At 48.4% G+C, this 24,371-nt stretch overlaps 1 protein-coding gene across 3 annotated transcripts in view; it reads left to right on the top strand.

Annotated features, from left to right (window-relative positions):
• Nucleotides 1-1,051: 1,051 nt before the first annotated feature.
• Nucleotides 1,052-24,371, top strand: part of CASS4 (Cas scaffold protein family member 4) — a 144,377-nt gene continuing 121,057 nt past the window's right edge. For all 3 annotated transcript variants that reach the window (XM_069651118.1, XM_069651117.1, XM_069651116.1), the window contains exon 1: nucleotides 1,052-1,208. In XM_069651118.1, coding sequence (XP_069507219.1) covers nucleotides 1,152-1,208 — 57 coding nt within the window. In that variant the 5' untranslated portion in view covers nucleotides 1,052-1,151. The remainder of the gene's footprint in view (nucleotides 1,209-24,371) is intronic.

Below are 24,371 nucleotides of genomic sequence, written 5' to 3'. Positions count from 1 at the left end.
TTTATCGTGATAAGCATGAGTGCAGGGCTCAGGAGAGCACAGCCCGGTTTAGAGCAGTTTTATGGTGAGAAGCATGAGTGCAGGGCTCAGGAGAGCACAGCCCGGTTTAGAGCAGTTTTATCGAGCCCACATCCCGGTTTAGAGCAGTTTTATGGTGATAAGCATGAGTGCAGGGCTCAGGAGAGCACAGCCCGGTTTAGAGCAGTTTTATGGTGAGAAGCATGAGTGCAGGGCTCAGGAGAGCACAGCCCGCCGAGCCCGGTTTAGAGCAGTTTTATCGAGCCCGCATCCCGGTTTAGAGCAGTGTTATGGTGATAAGCATGAGTGCAGCGCTCAGGAGAGCACAGCCCGGTTTAGAGCATTTTTATCGTGATAGCCATAGCGCACGCACGCTCTATGCCATGGGCCTTAAATGTGCAGACGGGGCTTCCTCTTTGCAGAAAGGGTGAATGAGGCACGCGAGGCTGGCATATAGACAACTGAAAACATCTCAGATTTATGGGGGGTGGGGGGATCTGAGTGGGGTCCGCAGAGGAGCAGATGGGGAATTTGAATAGCGGGGCCGGACCCCAAAAAAAGCTCCTTTGAGCAGCACGCCCTCACTTTGTTCTGCCCCAACCTCCTTTGGGATATATCACCCTGAGCAGTGATCTCCGCCTCCCGGGGGACGTGACAAGTCCACTGTGGAGAGCAAGTGAAATATGGGCAGGCGGGACACAAAAGGGGTGCTGAAACCCACACACCCGGGCAGCGGCCAGGCGCATTTGGCGACGACATCCTGCAAAGGCTCAGACCGATGCCACATACACACACATGCATTGTGATGGCACCCTGGGGCTGCGATAACACCCCGCTGCCTTCCTGTTACTGAACTTCTAAGAACCCGGCTGACCCATATGGCTCAGCCCCCCCCCCTCCGCCTCCCATCAGCCCTCATTTGCATGGGGAATGCGGGAGCCAATGGCAGGGCCGTCCTGGATTTATAGTGCAATTAGTTCCGTTCATTCACAAACCCTGGAGTTTGTTCAGCGCAGAGCACAGAGGCGGGAGGGAGGGACACTCCTGGCTCTTCATCACATCCAGGCTGCCTGCCAAGCCCGCGGGACTCAGGGAAAGTTTAGGAGCCGAGAGAAACTTTCTACAGCCAGTCTATGCATCTGGATTATGGAATAAAGACGGCGGGACCCGGCAGCAACATGAAGGTCAATGTAAGTACTGGATGCCACGTTCGTTGTACAAACTCGCACTGTGGGCATTGCTCTGACCTGTTTATAAAGCGCCTAGATGTTCTAAAAGAGGCGAATAAGCGCCACATGCTGCCAAACACCATATCACAACACACAGTGGCAGGAGAAATGTAACTAACCACCAACCTTACACACTAAGTAGAGATTTTGCTCCGGAGCCAGGAGGCGATGCGGCAGTCGTATGTCAGTGTATGCTGGGCGTATTCTATGTCACCTGTTGGGCCACGCACTGGGGGCGTTCGTACGGCAAAGGCTCAGTTCAGGATTGTGCTGAGGGGGACAGTCCCGGCTTTAGTTTTTTTTGTACCGCAATGTGTTTTTCCGATCCTGGGTCGTCGCCATCATGTCTACGTATCTGACCGAGAAATAACCTCACAGGCCAGTCTAGTGAAAGAACAAAATTGCCGCTTTTCTTAACCCCACACTACCTGAAATCGCCAAAAGTACACCTCTCAGCACGCCCTTTCTTCTGATGATGTCTGGCTGAGTATTCGGGCCTCTTGTAGTGTTGTAGTGTAATGAACGAAGGCTCATTAGACGGCCCCATTAAGACTTTGCCCACCGTTGTGATTTCAATTGTTTTTTATAAACACGGGTGGGGTTTGGGGTGGGGGGATTACTCTCAAATGCAATACACGCACAAGTATTGATGCACCAAGGAAGACTTCATATAGAGATGTGCCCAGGTCCTGCTTGACTTTCTTTAAACCTGCCTCGGGGTGCACTGCTTGGCTCCCCACGTTCGTGCACGCACTGTGTGCAAATGGGGCGTGATTCGGGTTGCACTCAACGGGGCGATAGACTGGGAGGATGGAGCGGGCGTGCCCGCGAGCTCCCCGTGCGGTGATGCGTGAAGAGCTGAGAAGCCTCTCTTGGGTTGCCTTGCCTTCCTCATTTCCGTGTTCCAATGCCAAATACACTAGTGTGTACACAATGTTGCCTCCCTGCCTTAGAACGTGGCCGGGCATCACCCTGGAACTTACGCAATTGCCAGCTTTCCTCTGCTGCTGTGGCAAGATTTAGTGGAAATCCTGTTTGTGTGTGAACATAGAAACGATGTAGGATGAATTCCGATTACAACACCCACGAGAGCTGGTGTGAGCTACTTCTAGAGTTGAGTCTCTGTGACCAGATAGCTCGGTGGGCGAAGAGCTTGCTGCATGCAAGCCATGGCATTTCATTTCCGGATAGATCCATACTTGCTTTCCCCATAACGTTCTAGAGACTTGCTCGAAGTTGTGTGCAGCCGCAAACATGCCATTCATGTTATCCTAGCTTACCGTAGGCACTGTTTGATCCTGGGCACATTGCCCTCTGATAGGTGACACAGCGGGGGCGCTTAGAAGTGCTTATTTGAGGCTAAACATTGGATTGATACTTTTGGTTGAGGCAGGTTTTAGTTTTGTAATTTTCATGAATATAGTTCAAAAGTTAAATGCCCCATGGCTGCAGATGGCGCTCTGCATTAAAACTCTTGCGCCACCAGGCAGGAGCGGGAGCAGGTCCCACTCGTCAATATCAGCCAATTCGATCAATCTGTGACTACGTGGGTGGGTCAAAGAGTCCGGATGCTGAACCCCTTACTCCCTGGTGTGATGTAAGATTCATATTGGACAGGGAAAACCCCCCAATCCTAAACACGTGCAGCGTGGGAACAGCTCCTAGTGATATTACACATGCACGAGACGCACTTAAATGGGATATGCACCCAAACCCACACAAGCGTGCGCGGTCAGTCACGGTAGCCAATGTCAATAAACTCGGAGACGTTAAATGTTGAAATCTTGCAGCAATTTCGACCGATGCCTATTTGATTAGTGCGTTAGAGGGGTACCCGGATGTTGGCAACAGGTATGGATTGCTACGCCCACCATCAACCGCCCCCCCCCGTATTCCTACCTCCTGTTACAGCTGCGCTGTCGAAAAAGAGCCACGCCGTTAATTCAATGTGTAAAAGTCTTACCACGAAAACGAGTCTTTATGTGTCTGCTATGACCTCTTTAGTGTTGTATCTTGAGTGGCGCTTGAGTACCCCCATACAGCCAAAACTATTGGCATAAGAGTACACAAAGTATGGAGATGGGATGCGAGGAGGCCCACATGGCCTGTGGGTGTTGTTTCGAATTCACCCACCCTTTGGCAGATCACCCATGGATATGCTCATCCCTATGGCCATTCTCAGCCTTTACTGGTCCCTCCTCCCCCCAAAACACATACTATTGAGATCTCTTTGAGCTCTATCATGCCTTAACATCAAACTGTGGCTTTTATTGAGTTGCCAGTGTAATTTCTAAGCAGTCTTCTGGAAGGTAATGGCTTACTTGCAGATGTGAAATAGCTCCTAGTGTATATAAAATGTCTTAACAAAGTGTGCCTTCAGCCACTTGATGTTTTAAGCAATATGTGTGAATGTGCAACTTTTTCTTGCATTTCATTACTAGTAAAAACAAGCACTGGCAAAGCCAAGAGTATGGGCTCTTTTAAAGGTCTTAGATGGGCATTTCGCAGGAACTGCCATCAAATGCCCAGGCACTCATACCATGGCAGTGCCTGGAAAATGTGTATCTCACGCATACACAGTATCTTAAACTGTTGACCTTGCCCATGCTTGTCGAATCCTCTTCCCGAACCTCACTTTTCCAACCTCCTTGCCCTGTGCACATTCCACGCACGAGGAAGGAAGTGCTGAATACTGTTTGAATAAAGCTCTTCTTTTGGGTTTGGACCTTCCAACAAGTCTCATGTCATCGTCCCAATCTCTAGAACCCAACCTCTTCGTAAATTAGTAACAACAACGTGAGAAATTGTGTAGCACATACTTTGAATTCACCAGCCTCTAGGTGATTTATTGCCTACTTGAACATACAGTGAAATGCCAGGGCTGGAAAGAACAGGTGGGTCCTCAGCCGGTTTGAGAACACAGGTAGCTACTACGAGACCTCAGCTAGAGTTGAGGCAAATTCACAGGTGAGGGGCAGTTGCAGATTATCTACACCAAAGCCTTTTAGAGGAGGGGTATACTGTGGGAGCAGCTGCCAGACCCTTGGCAGTAAAGCCACCAATTGGGGCGTTTTGTAATGCGAAGTTCAGTTCTTTATGTTTGCGTTCCGACCCCTGACCTCAAAAACATATACCGTAGGATCAGTTTCTCCATCGTGGGTAGCGATCACGTGGGTCAGTGGGCTCCATTTTGAGGTGAGGCAGAAGGCTGTTGATTTGATGTCCCTCGTCTCGCTACTTTCTGCTCCAATATTCAATGTTATGCGGATGACACTCAGCTCCCTTTCAGGCTCTCCTCAGCCACCTCTGCTTTTCTCTCATACCGGACTGTTCGGCTGCAATTCAGGAGTGGTGTGCCACCAATGATCTCTGCCTTAATGCCAGTAAGACGGCGATCCTCTGCATTAGGACACCCACTCTGCGCCCTCTTCCTGCTCCTTCCTGTGAAGCTAAGAACCTTGGTGTCATCTTTGACTCCAACCTCTCCTTCTCTCTTCACATCGCTGACGCCTCTAATAAGTCAAACTATCAGCTACAACTCCTCAGAGGTATTTTTCCTTTCCTCACTTTCCCTGAGAAGCTCACTGTCTTTCGAGCTCTGATCCTCTCTAGGCTGGACTACTGCAACAGCCTCTTTCTGAATCTTTCTTCCTCTACTCTTTGACATTTATAACTTAACCAGAACAGGACTGCAAGACTTGTCCTTGGCCTCAAGCACAGGGATTGTATTTCCCCAGCTTTGAAATCTCTTCACTGACTCCTCGTGGCTACAAGGATCGAGTTCAAGACCCTCTGCATCGTCCACAAGGCTTTCTGGGGCCTGGGACTGCTCTACCTCCAACTTACTCTGTGAAAGAACATCTTCCTTCTCGAGTTCTCCGCTCATCCACCTCCAACTCTCTGAGGGTCAAACGCTTCTCCAAACAGAGAGTTGGGGACAGATCTGTCTCCTCGGCTGGAGCCTACTTCGGGAACAGCCTCCCTGCCACTCTCAAACTTGAGCAGACCCATCTCCGGTTCCAGAAGCAACGCAAGACCCTCCTTTTTGCTTTCACTTTCTCTCTTCCTCTCCCCTGCTGATGCACCTGACTGCTCTGCACACTGATCACCCTATGAACTTGGGCCCAGGCTCCTGCATATCCAGTTGCCCTCGCACTGCCTACGGGCTCCCCAGCACTTATGGGTCTGTATCTGCAACGCTACAGTCCCTTCTCTCTGCACTTTTGAGCAACCGCTGGCTGCACTTGCAAGTAAACTGCACTTCCCCCTTCTCCTCCCCCCCATCACTTCTCCCCTTCCATCTTCCCCGCACTAGCGCAATCTGAAAGACACAAGTCCCAGTAAGATCTTTATTTGCCTCCCTTTGTTTCTCCCTCCTTGTCTTGTTGCGCCTAGAAACACTTGTGTACAGCCGCGTTATAAATGCCACATCATATCATATCATAACCAGAAAGAGGATCTGTTTGTCTAGTGCAGAGGTCTGCAACCTGTGGCTCTCCAGATGTTTTGGACCATGACTCTCATGATTCCTTACTATTGACTATGCTGGCTAGAACTGGCGGGAGTTGTAGTCCAAACATCTGGAGAGGCAAAGGTTGTTGATTCCTGGTCTTGTATGTAGGCCTCATAATGCCCAGATGCTTTGTAGATTTACTCCAGACATTTGTGTTACTCGAAAGAGTAAGGTGTTCACTATGGAAGTCAACCTTTTCCACAAGAGAATTTGGTACCTGGCTTAGGAGTTCAGTCAAAAGCAGTTTAGAAAGCTCTCGCCGTCTGGTCCTGAATGGGAAGTAATCCTGTCGCTCTCATTGTGAGGCCATTCTCTATTTTGCTAACCCATAAACAGGCTGGGCGATATGAGCATTAGAATTTCCACATGAGCCGTGTTCATGCATGATGTCGAAAGTGAGCCTAATGGAAACATTGAAGGGGAGGTTCACTCACTTCTGATGGGTATCCTAGGAACTAGTCCAGCCCCAATGGAAACATTGAAGGGGAGTTTCACTCGCTTCTGATGTGTGTCCCAGGAACTAGTCCAGTCCCACACGGACGTCGATGAAGACCTTAATGACCTGGAGCGGGATAGGGAAGTTACTCTGCTTGGGGAATTTTGTAGGTCAATTCAACTTTATATAGGCCTTATTCGGCTCAGTGCCACAATGTAAACCCAGATTGAATTGGACCTGGTAGTGTCTGTTTATCTGTTGTTGGTTTGCTAAGAGTTTGTGTGAAGCTTTAGCTAGGATTGGGAGGTTAGCGTTCGGTCAGAGTCCTGTGTTAAGTGTGGAGCACGACAGAAGCTTTGGAGGTGGAGGGTCATACCTGAGGTGGTGGCAGCAATGCATTGTGTTCAATGGGAGAAACTGATCATATTTGGGACAGGAGCTGCAACGGCCTGTCAGGTGCCCTGTCTTTTAGGTGAAATGGATGGGCTATTGTTCTTTAGAACTTTCTTGGCTTTAGAGTTTGTAGAATGTTTGATATCTTCAATTTTGTCATGGTGAGGTAGAATTTGTATGCATTTGAGGTGATCATTTTGACAGTGGGATCTCCGATAGCCAGCAGGGCTACAAGGATGTCTGGAGATCAACTGGTGGGCCTCCGCGCCGTGGGCCTCTTTGCGGCTACTCTATTCTGCATTTTGTTTACATTGCTAAACAGTGTATGTACAATGATGCTGCAATAAAACAAAAAGACAAGTTGACCACTGGGGCTCAGATAATGAGGTCTGCAAGCATGGACATTCTTCTGCGATGGGGTCTGGCTTGCCAAGGCCACAATCTCTAGTTTTGTTGATTTTTTTAGTACTTTCATCAAAACGCTGTACAAAACATATGCCAAACGATTTACAAAAAATCTAAAACAATTTTATAAGCACCTTAAAAAGTGAATGCAGAAAAGCGAGAAGAATGTTTTTGAGCTATGAGTGAAAAAGTGAGAGGGTAGGAGAGAATCTCATATGGAGGATGGAGGGGTAAGTCATTCCAAAGGGAGAAGGGTTGGAAACAGGATTGGGCACCTGGTGGTTTGGGGACTGAGCTTTGGAGCAAAGAGAATGGGAAGGAGCATAGAGAGAGATGTATTAGGTCATTCGTTCAGCAGAGGCAGGGTAGAGGAGTGCCCAGATGTGAGGCGGGAGGGCATGGTTTCACCATCTCTTATTTAGAGTTTTCAGAGGAAATGAGAATTCTAATGCTAGCATTGAGAAACAATCATAGATAGGGTCTAGTGTGGTAACTCGTATTCGAGCATTTGAGGTATTGGTACACTGACTGAAAGTTGTGTGTTAATGTTAAAGGATATTTGCAGGGCAGTTGCTAGGTCTGGAAAAGACCCGGGGCTATGCTGATGTCGGAACTGGGGGCTGGCTAGTCTTTTGGCTGTAGCTTCTGAGATTCTATCTGGGGCTACAACCAAAAGATCAGGGGCTACAGCCCCCTTAACCCCCCCAGCAACGCCCCTGGATATTTGTACTGCACACTATCACCACCGGGGTGGTCCCCTGGCGCTCTGGCGGCTCTGAAAGAGGGAGGGGGGATGAGTTAGTGGGAATAAGCTGGAAAAGTGCAAGAGAGCAGTGATTTGCTGTTGGCAGCCTCAGCCCGGTGGGTCCGTTGGCTGGGCTTGGGGTGTTTTACGGTCAGTAGTCATTGTGTGCTGTTGTGCAAGTCTATGTGCGGTTTGTTTTGTTGTTGCAGTGTAGTGAAGTTTGTGCGGATTGTTGCATTTTAGGCCTGTGGTTGTGTTTGGTTAGAGTTTGAGAGGTGTATGCAGAGGGATGAAATTGTTAGTGGATTGGTTAGTTGGCCTTGCTGTCCTTGCAATTATGTCTAGGTGTGATGCTTGCTATCATTCACTATTCCATCTGAGTGTGTGGCACTTGCTAATTTCAAAATTCTGTCTAGATGTGAGGAAGGCTAGTCAAGAATTCCATCTAAGTGTGATACATGCTAACATTCATAATCCTGTTTAGATTTGATACAAGCTAAAATTGAGAATTCCATCTAAGTGTGGTACATGCAAACATTAGTAATCCTGTCTAGATGTGAAGCAGACTAAAGTCAAGAATTCCATCTAAGTGTGGTACATGCTAACATTCACAATCCTGTCTAGATGTGACGCAAGCTAAAATTGAGAATTCCATCTAAGTGTGGTACATGCTAACATTCATAATCCTGTCTAGATGTGACGCAGACTACGGTCAAGAATTCCATCTAAGTGTGGGACATGCTAACATTCATAATCCTGTCTAGATGCGGCGCAGACTAAAGTCAAGAATTCCTTCTAAGTGTGGTACATGCTAACATTCATATCGAGAAATCCATCTAAGTGTGTTAAATGCTAACATTCATAATCCTGTCTAGATGTGACACAGACTACGGTAAAGAATTCCGTCTAAATGTGGGACATGCTAACATTCATAATCCTGTCTAGATGCGGCGCAGACTAAAGTCAAGAATTCCATCTAAGTGTGGTACATGCTAACATTCATAATCCTGTCTAGATGTGACGCAGACTAAAGTCAAGAATTCCATCTAAGTGTGGGACATGCTAACATTCATAATCCTGTCTAGATGCGGCGCAGACTAAAGTCAAGAATTCCTCTAAGTGTGGTACATGTAATATACAAGGAACACACATCCCCTAAGCAACCCATTGTTTAGCTAGTTCGTGCCTGCTGGTTGATGCTCTTTATCATGATAATAAGGCACTGTCTGGACACAATACAAGCTAGCCATAAGAAATGCTACACACAATGTGCTTGTTTATGAAGTCAAACATATGATATGATATGTTATTTATAACACGCTTCATATCCAGAGGTTTCTAAGCGCGGACCCGGGGAATCGAACCTGCGTTGCTCCGTGCCGTCTTGCTTCCAAGGCGAGCACATTTCCCCTGAGCTATCCTCCTGAGACATATCAATATATGACACCCCAGCTCCCACATTCGCCATTGGGCTTGACATTGGTGATTCCTTGTGTGAGTGAGATTTGGCTCCTGCTGGCTGGAACAGTACAGTGTTGCATTAGCTCCGTCTCCACTCGCGCGAGTGAGAGCTTAGTGACAGTCACGTAACATAACAGCGAGGAATCGCTGTATTGGGAAACGTGCCGAGACCCTGTTCTAGAGGTACTGCGTGGGGCAGCAGCAGCGACAAACTATCTACCGTTACACACACAACACCAAACAGATACTTCTAGGCCCAGGCCTTTTCTGGCAACTACTAATACTTTGAAGTGATCGTCCTCATACAGGAGGTTGAAAGCCCTCAAAATGGGGGCAAACTTTCCCATCACAAATCATGGCCCATCAGTTTCTGTATTTTTGTTTTTGTAAAGTGCAGACCGAGCGGGGGAGAAACCAAAAGTTGTGCTCGGGGTGGCTTGCAACCTTCGATGGTTGCCTCCAAGCCAGTGTGTTGGCTATGTAGCAGACTGTCAACCCTCTCGGTGGCCCAGTGGGTTGGCCATGTAGCAGACTCTCAACCCTCTTGGTGGCCCATGTCAAGAGAGAAAGTCAAAAGAAGTAATGTCTTGTTTAGAATCAATCTTAACCTCTGGTATCGCTCTGGGCAACCCTCCAGACCATTGTTTGTCACGTGCCAGGCCATTACAGAAGGGGAAATACCATATGCAAATCAGGTTTTGTCCCACAACAAAAGGGCCAGTCCAGCCCAAACTGCTCAGTCACTTCCTTTCTGCACGAGAACACAAGCATCCCCAGACATTTTTCGGCCTCATTGGATGTCATCAGTGAGGAGCAGCTTGGGTCTCTAGGCCCAGCATGCATGGGACCCACATCTGGGCATGCCCCCACTCAGGGTGACTATAGCAAAACAGATGAGGTGATGGCTGGAAGGTTTAGAATTAATCGTAACCTCTGGTATCCCTCTGGGCAACCCTCTGGACCATTGTTCTTTGCCTGCCAGGCCATTACAGAAGGGGAAAGACCATATGCAAATCAGGCTTGCTCCCACCCCAAAGGGGTTGCCCATGTCTCAGGAAGACATTGCATTGGCTCGGCTGAGCTAATCATTCAGATAGTTTTAGATCACATAGATCACTCTGAGGCAAAAACACAATAGATTTCTTGAACAAAGTGCACCCATGTTACAACTCACGCAAGGACCGCCTGCATGATTGTATGGCAGACGTGTCCAGGTATCTAATTTGAAGTTTTACATAGTGTGTTGCCGAGCACTTGCGCGTGGCATAGGATGGCAGCAGTGCACACGTGGGGTGAAGTGCCAGACGTATGATGGCATAGCCACCACGTGGCAAGGTTTAACCACACATGCACAGCATTTGATGCTACACTTGACATATGATAGCCAAAACCTATTGGTGGTGCGAATGCATGTTTTCTGAAGTCGGTTCAGTGCAGACTCCAACTTCTGACTTGCAGTTCACACGCAGGGTTCTGCAGCAGATGCATTCACCCACTGAGCGACCTTACTGGCTTTGCATCTGCGATCTAAGCTTAATTTTTAAGTTGCCTTCTCAGTCAGTTTACACGTCTTCATGCTTAAATCAGTGGCATGGATCCAGTGCTGGCTTGTAACAGACCCCAGTTCGCCTTCTGGGACTTGTAGTTTAGCCTTTCCTCCATACTTAAATCAGTGGCATGGATCCAGGGCTGGCTTCTAACAGACCCCAGTTCGCCTGCTGGGACTTGTAGTTTATCCTTTCCTCCATCCCTAAATCAGTGGCATGGATCCAGTGCTGGCTTCTAACAGACCCCAGTTCGCCTGCTGGGACTTGTAGTTTAGCCTTTCCCCCATACTTAAATCAGTGGCATGGATCCAGGGCTGGCTTCTAACAGACCCCAGTTCGCCTGCTGGGACTTGTAGTTTAGCCTTTCCTCCATACTTAAATCAGTGGCATGGATCCAGTGCTGGCTTGTAACAGACCCCAGTTCGCCTTCTGGGACTTGTAGTTTAGCCTTTCCTCCATCCCTAAATCAGTGGCATGGCTCCAGTGCTGGCTTCTAACAGACCCCAGTTCGCCTGCTGGGACTTGTAGTTCAGCCTTTCCTCCATCCCTAAATCAGTGGCATGGATACAGGGCTGGCTTCTAACAGACCCCAGTTCGCCTGCTGGGACTTGTAGTTTAGCCTTTCCTCCGTCCCTAAATCAGTGGCATGGCTCCAGTGCTGGCTTCTAACAGACCCCAGTTCGCCTGCTGGGACTTGTAGTTTACCCTTGCCTATTATACGCGCGGTTCTTTAAGTCCAAGTTGGCTGTGGCGATGATCTGAAGAAGCCCATCCCTTGTCCCTGGGAACGGTTTATTTCACAGACCTCGCTGCGCGCAATAAGCCTGTTTATGGCCGCCCCCATCCATGAAAGTAGGCCCCTTTAGAATCGCCCCCGTCTCGCTGCTAGCGCCATATCTTGCAACACTGTGTCTCATATAAACAGCGTGAGCGGCCCCTCCGCTCCCCCGTATACTTTTTACCAGGCTAGCCCTCCTGCTCAGCTGTCATTTCAGGGACGTCCAATTATAAGGTTCTGTCGCCACCCCTAATGAGGCGCAGCCCCCCTGAGCTGCTGGCAGGAAACGTAAAATACTAACAGCTGGACGCTGCCTTTTCGCTACACGGCAAATCACCAACAGTATCGCAGGACACGCTCGCCCCAGGAGTGCCCCTCCTAAAATATGGGGAAGTGACGGAGAGGCCCATGGAGGGGTACATGGACTTTAAACTGTACATTTTATTTACATTTACATACGTCCCTGAAATGTCATTTTCAAAGAAAAATGCCAGTCCTGACATCACCAGCATCACACACAACTTTTAAAAAAAACCTCCCGAGGATGGCATTTAAAGCACAACTGGATAGTCGGGCTGTATTCCTTGCGTTTAGGATCACTCCCATTAAGAAGGTCGCTATCGGGATATGGTCCTGGCGTTACTTCACCCAGGTGTGTGCTACCAGCAATAAGGTCGAATTTCAATAACATCGACTCGCAGAATTACCGTCAGCCTGATTCTATATAGACAATATGCGGAATGGGCACAATGTGTGTGACGAATCAAATTGTGTGGTACCAGGGGTAAATATCGCGTTCCAAACCATCCATCAGCCTCACACCGCTAATACACCAGAATGGATCCGAACAGATTGGGTTAAACACGCATACAATCTAATATTACACGACTTAATACAACCCACCCTGTCGGGGAATGTGTAGTACAGACAGTTTCTAAGAAGGAAAATGGATACACTCTGGAAACTGGCAGGCAGGGTTGGACTGGGGCATAACATTGTATCGGCCACCAATGAAAAAGTGCCCAGATTTGCAAAAGGCAAATCATTCCTTTTGTGACAGATTGTTTGAATAGTACCCAAGGGGGAGTTTTTTTGATAAAATGTAATGCACATTTTGCAATTTAAAGAATATTTGTTCAGCAACACTGGTTAAAACGACTATAGTGAAGTAACGCATCAAACTGGCCCCCATTGGCCCAAAAGGTGGCCCACATTTACCCAAAATACTGCCCCACACTAGCATATTGCGTTTTTGGGTGGGGCATTGCCCTTTTACCAGATAGGCCAGTCCAAGGTTGCTGGCAGGAGGGTAGTTGATATGGTTAATAACCACAATAGTTTTTTAAAGGCTTCTTGGCTTCAGCAAGAAGGGGTATAAGGTCCTTAAACTGTCTCTAAGGGGCTTCTGTGAAGGACCAAATGGACCGAACCGCAATGTACTTCTTGCTATAGTTGTTCTTGGTGCTCGACAGCGTCAAGTCGGCTGTAGAGGGCTTTTCAGGCTTCTGAGACAGAGTTTGAGACGGGAGTCATCAGCAGGTATCAGGCGGCAATACGGTTCGGCGAGCGAAGCTTGGGGGCCTGCTACAGGCTGGCATTCACGGCGACTGAGGAAACATTGTCTCAGTGCTGAACGGCGGTTCTAAAGCACTAGTTAAGTTGTCTCGGGTTCATTCAGCGACTGTGGCTTGACGGCAATAGCTCGAGGCTGGACAACGGTCAACATTGCTGGTAGTTGCGGATCGAGGAACTTGACTTGCTCGAGAATGTCCTTTAAGGCGGACAGCGGCAAGTGCTTGTCATTGCACTTCTCCCCACCTCTTCAATGTGCTTGCGTTGTCCTTTAACTCGGATGACCCACAGCTAAGGAATGTGTTGCATGCATTGGGGGGGACCTGTTTGAAGTACCCTCTATTGGTATGTTAATCGCTGCCACCAGCTGCAGGCCTAACAAATTAGCAGGGTGGTTCCATGGTGCCTTTGCCAGTTAATCTGGCTGTCCATGACACACACACACACACACACACACACACACACACACACACACACACACACACACACACACACACACACACACACACACACACACACACACACACACACACACACACACACACACACACACACACACACACACACACACACACACACACACACACACACACACACACACACACACACACACACACACACACACACACACACACACACACACACACACACACACACACACACACACACACACACACACACACACACACACACACACACACACACACACACACACACACACACACACACACACACACACACACACACACACACACACACACACACACACACACACACACACACACACACACCCCCCCCCCCCCTAATTCCCCCTCAAAAGAATAAATAAGTGTGGACTACCATTCCATGAATGAAATGAAGCATAGTGACATGTATGGGGTAATATTTGCCACGGTCGCTAGGGTAGGAATGCCACGGCCGTTGCTCAGTCGCTGTCCTGATCCTCTAGGGTAGGAATGCCATAGTTGACCATCTATTGTTTGTGCCTCTTATCAGTCACTGCTCACAGACATGCTGCAGACTCGAGGCTCCAATAAAGAATGTTTACAAAATATACAATGGTTCTGCACAGGGGGCAAAGGTCATGAGATACCAAATCTTGAAATGTCATGGCAGAGGCCGAAATGGGTGCGGTGCCATATCTGCGAACCCTTTGATTTTCCTCAAACGAAGCCCCTGATTTACCGATTATGAACCACCTAGAGTGCATGCCTAGCCACGTATAGAAGGGGACATGATTACGGATGTATGTGTGCATGGGTAACCATGTATATAAGGGGATGTGTGCATGTGTAACCATGTATATAAGGCGATATGTGCACGTGTAGCCATGTATAGAAGGGGTATGATTATGGAAGTATATGTGCATGTGTAGCCATGTAACGAAGGGGATATGATTATGGACGTATTTGTGCATGTATAGCTATGTATAGAAGGGGATATGATTATGGACGTATTTGTGCATGTATAGCTATGTATAGAAGGGGATATGATTGTGGAAGTATTTGTGCATGTGTAGCCATGTATAGAAGGGGATATGATTATGGAAGTATTTGTGCATGTGTAGCCATGTATAGAAGGGGATATGATTGTGGACGTATTTGTGCATGTATAGCCATGTATAGAAGGGGATATGATTGTGGAAGTATTTGTGCATGTGTAGCCATGTATAGAAGGGGATATGATTATGGAAGTATTTGTGCATGTGTAGCCATGTATAGAAGGGGATATGATTATGGAAGTATTTGTGCATGTGTAGCCATGTATAGAAGGGGATATGATTATGGAAGTATTTGTGCATGTGTAGCCATGTATAGAAGGGGATATGATTCGGAAGTATTTGTGCATGTATAGCCATGCATAGGAGGGGATATGTTTTCGGAAGCATGTGTGCATGTGCAGTGTAGGTGGATCAGATGAAGCACTGATGAGAACAGGGGCAATTAGGCTTTGCTCTGGAGTTCTCAGCATCATTTTTTAACAGAATGTTCCAGTACCTGGTCGGGAGGAACCAGACCGAACCAGTGCATGATTGTGTAATGGACTCAAGATACGCTCGAATGACCCTTAAAGTATGGAGGCTTTACCCAGATGGTCCTTATTAAAATGTCCAAGCCTTTAATGGGGAGGGATCTGGAGGTGCCAAGCCCACATCCGTACAAATAACCTAATACAAAAAAAAACGAATGGGAAATGACCTAATTTATTTGACGGAAAATAGTAGGTATTTTGGTATATGTATGGTACATGATAGGTGGGGGTGGGGTAAGGGCATACGTTAGGGTGGGTGTGAGGATGGTGCGGGGGGACTCCCACTGCATTATAAATAAAAAAGCAAAAAGTAATTTTTGTTTTTTGGTCAAAGAAATGTGGTCATTTCTCAATTCGTTTTTTTCCTCGAAAATATGACGGATATCCGCGAGCCAGCTGACAGCAGTTGCAGGACCAAGGGATAGACATGCATGGGTGAATGCAGGGACACGAGAGGGGAAAGCAAAGGAGGGAATGAGGACTGGAGCCATCACCTTCAAGAGCCAAATCTGCATTGCTTCCTGGTGAGAGAGGCGTACTAGGAAATCCTATATAGGTATTGCCCAAATTGATCCAATACCAAATTGACCTACTCAGTGTTGAACGCATTTTTTGGGCCGAATTAGTTAGGTATTTTGGTTAATTGTTATCAAATATAGATGTGGGTTGGGGTAAGGGAATATGTTAAAGTAAGGGGAAGTTGGGGGGTCGCCTACGCATTATTTAAATAAAATGTGAACAAAAAAATGCAGTTAATTCTCAAGTAGGTCCATTTTTTTCGATCAATTCACAGTAATCTGGGAATATATGCTTTGTTTTGTTACTGTACCTTTGAACTGTGGCTAATCACCCCCACAGCCACCCCAAAGCACCCAGGCCCATCCGCCTTGCCTCACTAGAAGGCATTGGTTATTATTCTCCTCTCAGCTCCAGTTTTGCTGGCTTGACATCATCTTCAGTTCCTTCTGAAAGCCATGCTGTCCCCATTTGTTACTCTATGCATCCCTATTCTCATTCGACCTCTTCCCCATTGCCCTCTGGAGCTGCGTCATGCTACTTCGACCATACACTTTACATTTATGCCCACATTCTTGATGTTGTTTTTTACTCTAACAATAGACATTCCCCAAAAAGGAGTTAACAGAAGCCTTGAAGAGCAGGAAGTGATTGGTGACTTGGGTTGAGTAGGCCCGAGCGGGTCCCCTCCTCCAATGACTAACATCATTCTTCATTTCAAACAGGAACCTCGTGCTTAACTTAAGTCAGTGTCACCCGAAAAAGCCTCCAAACCTGACATGACATATTCTTTGGTCGGAAATGTATAACTCAGTCAGTTGTTGTCTTTTGCTTGCTTGGTTGTGGGGTCAGTGGCATTGCGTGCACCTGCAGTTAGTTGTCAGTTCTTTCGTCTGCTCGCATTTGTCTGTATTCACCACGACTGTTATTGCTTCCATTTACATCACTCAATTTCCTCTCAGTGTTGCATTATGTATGCTGCTAACCCTCGTATTGGCACATCCCTGGGAAGGGGCTGGGACAGCTCTGGGGTTGTCTGTGATGGCACAGGGAAAGGGGGCTAAGGAAGAGAACAATAGCTGCCCTGCAATCTTGCCAGGGGTTGAGGGGGCGGCTTGGGAGGCGTGTTGGAGGGCTGGGTTATATAAGTAAGGGGGGGCTCATTTGAGTGGCGTAATGATGTAATTCTCATGGAACTAGGGGGTCTCTTCTCCCTCTCTTTTGGGGGTCTCGTCGGTTTAAAGGGTCACCTATTTCCTCAGGTCCATTCCCGGGTGGGGGATAGAGGGGTGATGGCCACCACCACTCTCCCACGCTTGTGTGCAATTAATGACTTAACAGGTTCTATGGTGTAATTCATGTTCTGCTTCTTCTCGCATTTGGTGATGTGATAAATGCGGCCGAACGCATTGCAAAGAATATCTGTGTGTGGTTTCACTCATTGGCCCGGCCACCTGCCTCGCCCACGCTTAGGGGAAGAGATAAGGTCAGCACTGGGTGGAGTGGAAAGCGGTGGTGGTTACATTTGCTTCAAGGTTGCTGCCACTCTGCTCCCTACGCTGCTGCGACCCCCACAACATAATAGGAAGTGAAGCGCTCCTGTCCTGCCTCAGCTAATGAATGTGAGGCGTTGGGGCGGGACAGGAAGTCAGGTGGATGAACTACTGCATGTGCGGTCATAAGGTCAGGAAAACGTGTTTTTGTCTTTCCTTTTTTTTTAAAGAAATCTTTCCAGGAAAGGCAGGAAGCGGGCGGTTCCATGTCATTTCATCGCAGGATGTTTTTTCGCGAGGTTTTTTACCACAAATTTTTTATCGAAAAAACCCATCAAATTTTTTTACATTTATTTTTTGGGGGTCCCCCCACTATCCTCCCATTCCCGTTCAATTTATATCGAATTACCAAAAACCCATATCACATATATATAATTTTTTAAACCCCCCCAAAAAAATTTGATGGATTTTTTTTGATTAAAAATGTGTAGTAAAAAACCCCACGAAAAAACGTCCCGCGATGAAAGGACATTGTACCAAGCGCGCAGGGCTTGTAGTCAACCATTGGGCAGGCACTGACCCGAAAGGAGGGTCAGGCCAGAAACCCACATTTTTGACCTTGTCCCGGACAGCTCCTATATATATATATATATATATAGCAGAAAGGGAGGAAAAAACGAATCGCACTCCGGCAGGCACAAAGAAACAAATGCCAGGTTCAGTAGGAAGTCGGAAGAAACACCGCAGACACAGTGAAACAATTACTGATGTCTTTTAATGTTAATACAGAAATACAAAAAACCCAATGCATTGTGCAAAAAACAAATGCACAGCACAAAGCAGCACATAGAGGACAGAACAGCAGGACGCCTAAGTTTAGCAGCCTGCAAACAACGCGTTTCGCGCTATACTGAGCGCTTGATCACGCATATATATATATCTTCTATGTTGTGGCGATTACATTGTCACAATTGAATAGTCCACTATACATTTTGTGTGGGTGAAACCACTATATTCCGCACAAAACGAAGTGGCTCCGAGTGACGCCTTTAACCACTCCTGTCATTTTTAGCCAACAGTGCTTTGCACGCTAGAATGTGTTTGTTAGCCCATACTTATTATAGGAAAGGCGAAACCACAAGTCCCAGAATGCAAAGGGCCACTGTCAGTTAGAAATCCAGAACTGGGTTAAGGAAGGTGTCACACATGACACTGGCCAGTTAACAGTTATAAACGTAGACGCTGCGGGGGGGGGGGGGGGGCGGGGGGATTAGGGGGTATATGGATTGTATATCCGTTACCCTATTCCACCCAATAGGAGCCTCTCTTTGGTTCTGAGGTTTGGGTTGGTTGCTGTGTCAGAAATATGCTAGTGTTGTGTGTTTTATATGACCCGCAAATTAAATTAACTTCGTTAGGCGGATCTAGAAGGTAATCTTTCCTTTTGATTTTTGCATTCCCCATCCCTGCCCCGCCAATCAACACCCTGTGCTTGTTTTTGAAGGGCGGTGTCGCAGTCTTTTTTCTCCTCACTGTTATTTAGTCGTAAATTGATGTGTTGGGCAGCGTTATCTCATCATAGGCCGGGAGTTCGGTCTGTGCACTGGACCATCGGCGGCTCTTTGTCCCCCAGCCTTATCTCCGGATTGGGGGTCCCCTCCGCCCCCCATTGAGGCGGACTGCCCTATTGTCTGCCTGCGCCTCCAGGGGTGCAGCAGGGGCACCTTTAAAGGCTAATTACCTGAGCCGAGGCTTCAGCCTTCCAGTCACTGGTAAATAGATGCCCAGGAATGTTGTGTGTGTTCCCCGAATGCATTGCGCTGAGCCTCAGAGGCAGAACTCGGATTACCGCGAGACGTCCAAATAATGGCCTGGCTGTCCGCAGTGTTTCTTTGTTGCGTTCATCTTTCCTTTGAGTGATGGCGAGAGCGCTTTGGGGTCTGCTGAGGGCCTATCATGTATCTAAGGTACATGAGTGGAGGCCAGGCTGACTCCTCATCCCACAACAGTCATCACTAATCCTAACAAAAGAAGGCGGGAGACTGGTTTCTGTAAAACATAGGTGTGCATGCAGTGTACATTTCTCGTTCCCGTTGATTCCAACCCCTTTGCACCTGTCCTTGTTACAAAAACGTATTTTATCCAAAAACGGACCCCAAGCTTTAAAGAAACAAGCTTCTTGTTTTACTTTGTTAGTGTTAGCACTGAACACATCTTCCACTCTCCTCTCACCTTCTCTCCTCACATTGCGACCTTGCCAAGAAGTCCCACTTTCAGCTGCACCTCCTCAGAGGCCTTGTCCCCTTCTCACCTTCCCCCAGAAACTCAATGTCTCCAGAGCTCTGGCCCTCTCTAGACTGGACTACTGCAACAACCTCTTCCTCAATCTGCCTCGTTCCTCCCTTTGCCCCCTTCAACTAATCCAGAATAGGACTCTAAGACTTATCCTTGGCCTCAAACCCAGGGACTGCATCTCTCCTGCCCTAAAATCTCTCCACTGGCTCCAGGTGACTGCAAGGATCAAGTTCAAGACCCTCTGCATCATTCACAGAAGGCTTTCTGGGGCCGGTGCCCACACTACATCCAACTCTCTCTCCCTAAATACCTCCCTGCTAGAGCTCTAACTCTCTGAAGATCAGATGCTTTTCCAAGCAGAGAGTGGGGGTAGAACTCTCTCTTCTGTAGGAGACTCCCTCTGGAATGGCCTCCCTGGCCCCTCAGGCTTGAGCCAGATCTCCTGAAGTTACAGAAGCTTCTCAAGAACGTCCTTTTCTCCTCTTCCTTTCCCTGCTAATGCCCCCCTCTGCTGGTTTGACGGCTGCCTGGTCCCATTCTGAATCCGCAAATTAACAAGGGGGGTCCTGGGAAGTCCCTCTGCCAGAAATTAGTCCTGGTTACGAGAGACTTACCCAGAGTCTTTAGCTCACTATCTTTCACAGAGGAGAAATATCCTAAACATATCAGTCTTTGTCCTGCCCTAGGGCAGTCCAGCACCAAAATGCTAGGCAATTCTCCTCTGAACAAGAGTACCAACAGCATCCCCAGACACGTGTTTCAGTCTGGTTGGACCTCATTGGTAGGGAGGAGCTCTGTCTCTCTAAGATAAGTGAGCAAGGGGTCCACGTCTGGATTCCCCTAGTAACTTAGGGTGAGACCCAAAGTTACTTAAATATGCAAATTAACAAGGGGGGTCCTAGGAAGTCCCTCTGCCAGACAGTCCTACAGGGCACTACAGGGCACCAGGCCCTCCTTGCCCAGTCTACCCCTAGTCCCTGGTCTCCCTGACCCCCTAATCCCCCAATACCTGCGCTTGCCCTTCCTGGCCCCCCTATGCTAACTAGCCGGGTGGGGTGTGCCTCCCTACTGATCATGGTCCACCCCGTCCTTGTACTTAGCATGGGGTCCTCACCCTGCATCCCCTGTCACGTGCCAACCTGGCCTCCCCCTTAGCTCATGCCTAGCCCTAGCGACCCTCCTCCTTCCCCCTTCACTTGCCCCCCTCCCCGCTCTTCCCTACAACCTTAGCATTATCCCTGCTACGTTCCGGGACACCCCCCTCCCGTCTCCCACCCCACTCCTTCATGCACTTCTTGTTACTGCACTTGCACAACCTGAATGACACAAGGCCTAGTAGGACCGTTATTGTTACTTTCTCCCCAGTCCCCCCGAACCCCTTCTTATTTGACTTGTGGCGCCTTCAAACACCATTTGCTGTTGAGGCGCCTTCTAAATATCCAATAAATAATTGAAACCTTAATGCTGCAGGATGGGGCAGTCGCTCCTCCACTCCTGCACCTATTGCACCTTTACCATGTTTGGCGTAAAGATGTTTACCACATTGTTGCACATGTGCTAGGCGTCCTCTGGAATACATTAAAGAAACTCTTTATTTCCATTTAAAGCCCATACATTACAAGATAAGCCAAGGGGCCTCAGGGCCTTGATTGTACTGTGTCCTATTTGGATTTTTTGGATGTTTTTTTGAATTTTTGGATTTTTTTTAAAGCTATTTGATATTCAGGAGCACATCTCCCGGGGAATGCAGGGCTCTGTCCGTTCAGTTTGTTAGTCCGGTGTAAAGACAGCGTGGAAATACATTGGGCCTGAATGGCCAATAATTACACAGGAGCAAATAAAGGGAGGCCCGAGAAGATATCAGATGTGCACCTTCTTCCTTACCCTGATTCACAAAGCCTAAAAGTGGAGCAGATCTGCATTTGTCTGGCGCATCTTTGAGATGTTCATGTGCAAAATGCAATTCACAAAGATGGTGTCAAGGATGCCCCGGACCACCACCGGGCAACTCCAGATTTGCTCCATATTTGGGGCCTGATTTGCAAACATGTTTTCACTGGGACTGGAAATCAGGCCCTTGGTCTTTCTGAACCAGGTCCACGGTAGCATGCCCAGGGCATCTCATTTGCTGCAGTGCAAACTTTCAGAAGGAAGCCCCCTGGGGAGTGATCGCGAGCTGTCTGTTAGTTATGTGTTAAGCGTGGCCCTGGCCTCTCGGCGTGCAGCTTTGCTCTTGTAGACTCGCCTTTGTTACTGACTTTACATGCGGTGCATCACGCAGCTCCGTTGCCTCCTCTTGGTTTTTGGTGCCCATTCATCTGCTTGTGGCTGGGCGTGATTCGCCGTGTTCCTAAACAGCGTCCTCGACTTTTTAAAAACCTTTTGCAAACTACATCAGCCGATAAGCACTATTTGATGACTGCAGTCGCTAAAAAGTGCCACTTTGATGTTGTACAGTGGGCTTTAAACATTCTGTAGCAGGACAAATTGTGAAATGTGGATCCCAAAAATGTTCCTTTTTCCACGTATTGCCCGTGCGCTTCTTCCTGTTTGATGTAGGTACATATTGAAGCAAAGGGGGTGGCACTCACACGCGTGTTGTACATATTGAAGCAAAGGCGGTGGCACTCACACGCGTGTTGTACATATTGAAGCAAAGGCGGTGGCACTCACACGCGTGTTGTACATATTGAAGCAAAGGCGGCGACACTCACACACGCGCTGTACATATTGAAGCAAAGGCGCCGGCACTCACACGTGTGTTGTACATATTGAAGCAAAGGTGGTGGCACTCACACGCGTGTTGTACATATTGAAGCAAAGGAGGTGGCACTCACACGCGTGTTGTACATATTGAAGCAAAGGCGGTGGCACTCACACGCGTGTTGTACATATTGAAGCAAAGGCGGCGACACTCACACACGCGCTGTACATATTGAAGCAAAGGCGCCGGCACTCACACGTGTGTTGTACATATTGAAGCAAAGGTGGTGGCACTCACACGCGTGTTGTACATATTGAAGCAAAGGCGGCGGCACTCACACGCGTGTTGTACATATTGAAGCAAAGGCGGCGGCACTCACGCGTGTTGTACATATTGAAGCAAAGGCGGCAGCACTCACACGCATGTTTTACATATTGAAGCAAAGGCGGCGGCACTTGTGTTGTACATATTGAAGCAAAGGCGCCGGCACTCACACGCGTGTTGTACATATTGAAGCAAAGGCGGCGGCACTCACACGCATGTTGTACATATTGAAGCAAAGGCAGCGGCACTCACATGCGTGTTGTACATATTGAAGCAAAGGCGGTGGCGCTCACACGCGTGTTGTACATATTGAAGCAAAGGCGGTGGCGCTCACACGCGTGTTGTTCAAAGTATGTAAAAGTCATTAGGCATGAATCAGTGGTTCTTAATTAAAAAGTGTCAGTGAACATCACAAATGACAGTGAATAATGGACTGCCAGAAATTAGACGCATTACTTTAAACAAGAAAACACAGTTGGGTTTGTTTGACTTAAAGGGTGACGTACAACACGGCAAACTGAATCATGTATATCATTTGGTTCCCCACTCCTTCTCCCTCTCCTCTGTTTCTCTCTCTCTCCTTCTCCCTCTCCTCTGTCTGTCTCTCTCTCTCTCCTTCTCCATCTCTCCCTCTTTCTCTGTCTCTCTCTCTCTCCTTCTCTGTCTCTCTCTCTTTCTCTGTCTCTCTCCTTCTCTGTCTCTCTCGTTCTCTCTCTCTCTCTCTCTCTCTCTCTCTCTCCTTCTCTGTCTCTCTCGTTCTCTCTCTCTCTCTCTCTCTCTCTCTCTCTCTCCTTTCTCTGTCCCTCTCTTAGGGGGCTTGCTCCGCTTTCATAGTGAGGGGGTTTGTTCCATAACACTGACGGTTGCGGAAGAGATTGTGCCTAAAGGCCGGAAGGCAGCGCTTGGGTCGATGGACTCAACGTCGAGGCATGCGCAAGTGGTTCGTTTTTGATTGGGTGTTTGCAGAGCGGCCATTTGGTAAATGTGTCTTGCAGTGGTGTTTTGCTTGGGTTATGTTTTTCACCGGCTTTGCCAAGAAGCAGTTTTTGGCGAGGTGTATAGTGGCTCTACGGCCAGTCAGGGTGCAAGCCAGCAAGTGTTCGATGTGTTGACCGTTTTACTGGGCGCAGGAGGCATCGCCAGGGTGTGTCAGAGGTCTCTGAGATAGTAGGGCCTGTAACTTGGTTGGCCCATAAGCAATCCTCACTAAAATCCAGTGGCAGTGGCGGGCGGCAGTAGTTCAGAGAGTAGGCTGAAAAGGTTTGTCTTCTTTGAATCATTTTTGTGGTTGAGCTGCAAGCTGTACATTGTGAACGCCAAGACACCTCTGGAGAAGACGGTGAGCCTCACAAAGCTGCTAGAGACGGACAGCGCCACCCAGCTGTAGGGGTCAGACTGCGCCTCACAGGGGCAGGAGACAGACAGCGCCACCCAGCTCTAGGGATCACACTGCACCTAACTTCACAGGGGCAGGAACTGGACAGTGCCAACCAGCTCTAGGGGCCAGACTGCACCTCACAGGGGCAGGAGCTGGACAGTGCCACCCAGTTGTAGGGGTCAGACTGCACCTCACCTCACAGGGGCAGGAGATGGCCAGTGCCACCCAGCTCTAGGGATCAGACTGCACCTCACCTCACAGGGGCAGGAGCTGGACAGTGCCACCCAGCTCTAGGTGCCAGACTGCACCTCACAGGGGCAGGAGACGGACAGCGCCACCCAGCTCTAGGGATCCGACTGCACCTCACCTCGCAGGGGCAGGAGCTGGACAGTGCCACCCAGCTCTAGGGATCAGACTGCACCTCACCTCACAGGGGCAGGAGCAGGACAGTGCCACCCAGCTCTAAGGGTCAGACTGCACCTCACAGGGGCAAGCGATGGACAGTGCCACCAAGTTCTAGGGGTCAGACTGCA

Source organism: Ambystoma mexicanum, chromosome 3p, assembly GCF_040938575.1.
Source record: "Ambystoma mexicanum isolate Mex_15411 chromosome 3p, UKY_AmexF1_1, whole genome shotgun sequence".
Lineage (NCBI taxonomy): Eukaryota > Metazoa > Chordata > Amphibia > Caudata > Ambystomatidae > Ambystoma > Ambystoma mexicanum.
Note: the sequence above shows the minus strand (reverse complement) of the source record. Positions and strands in the feature narration are given on the sequence as shown.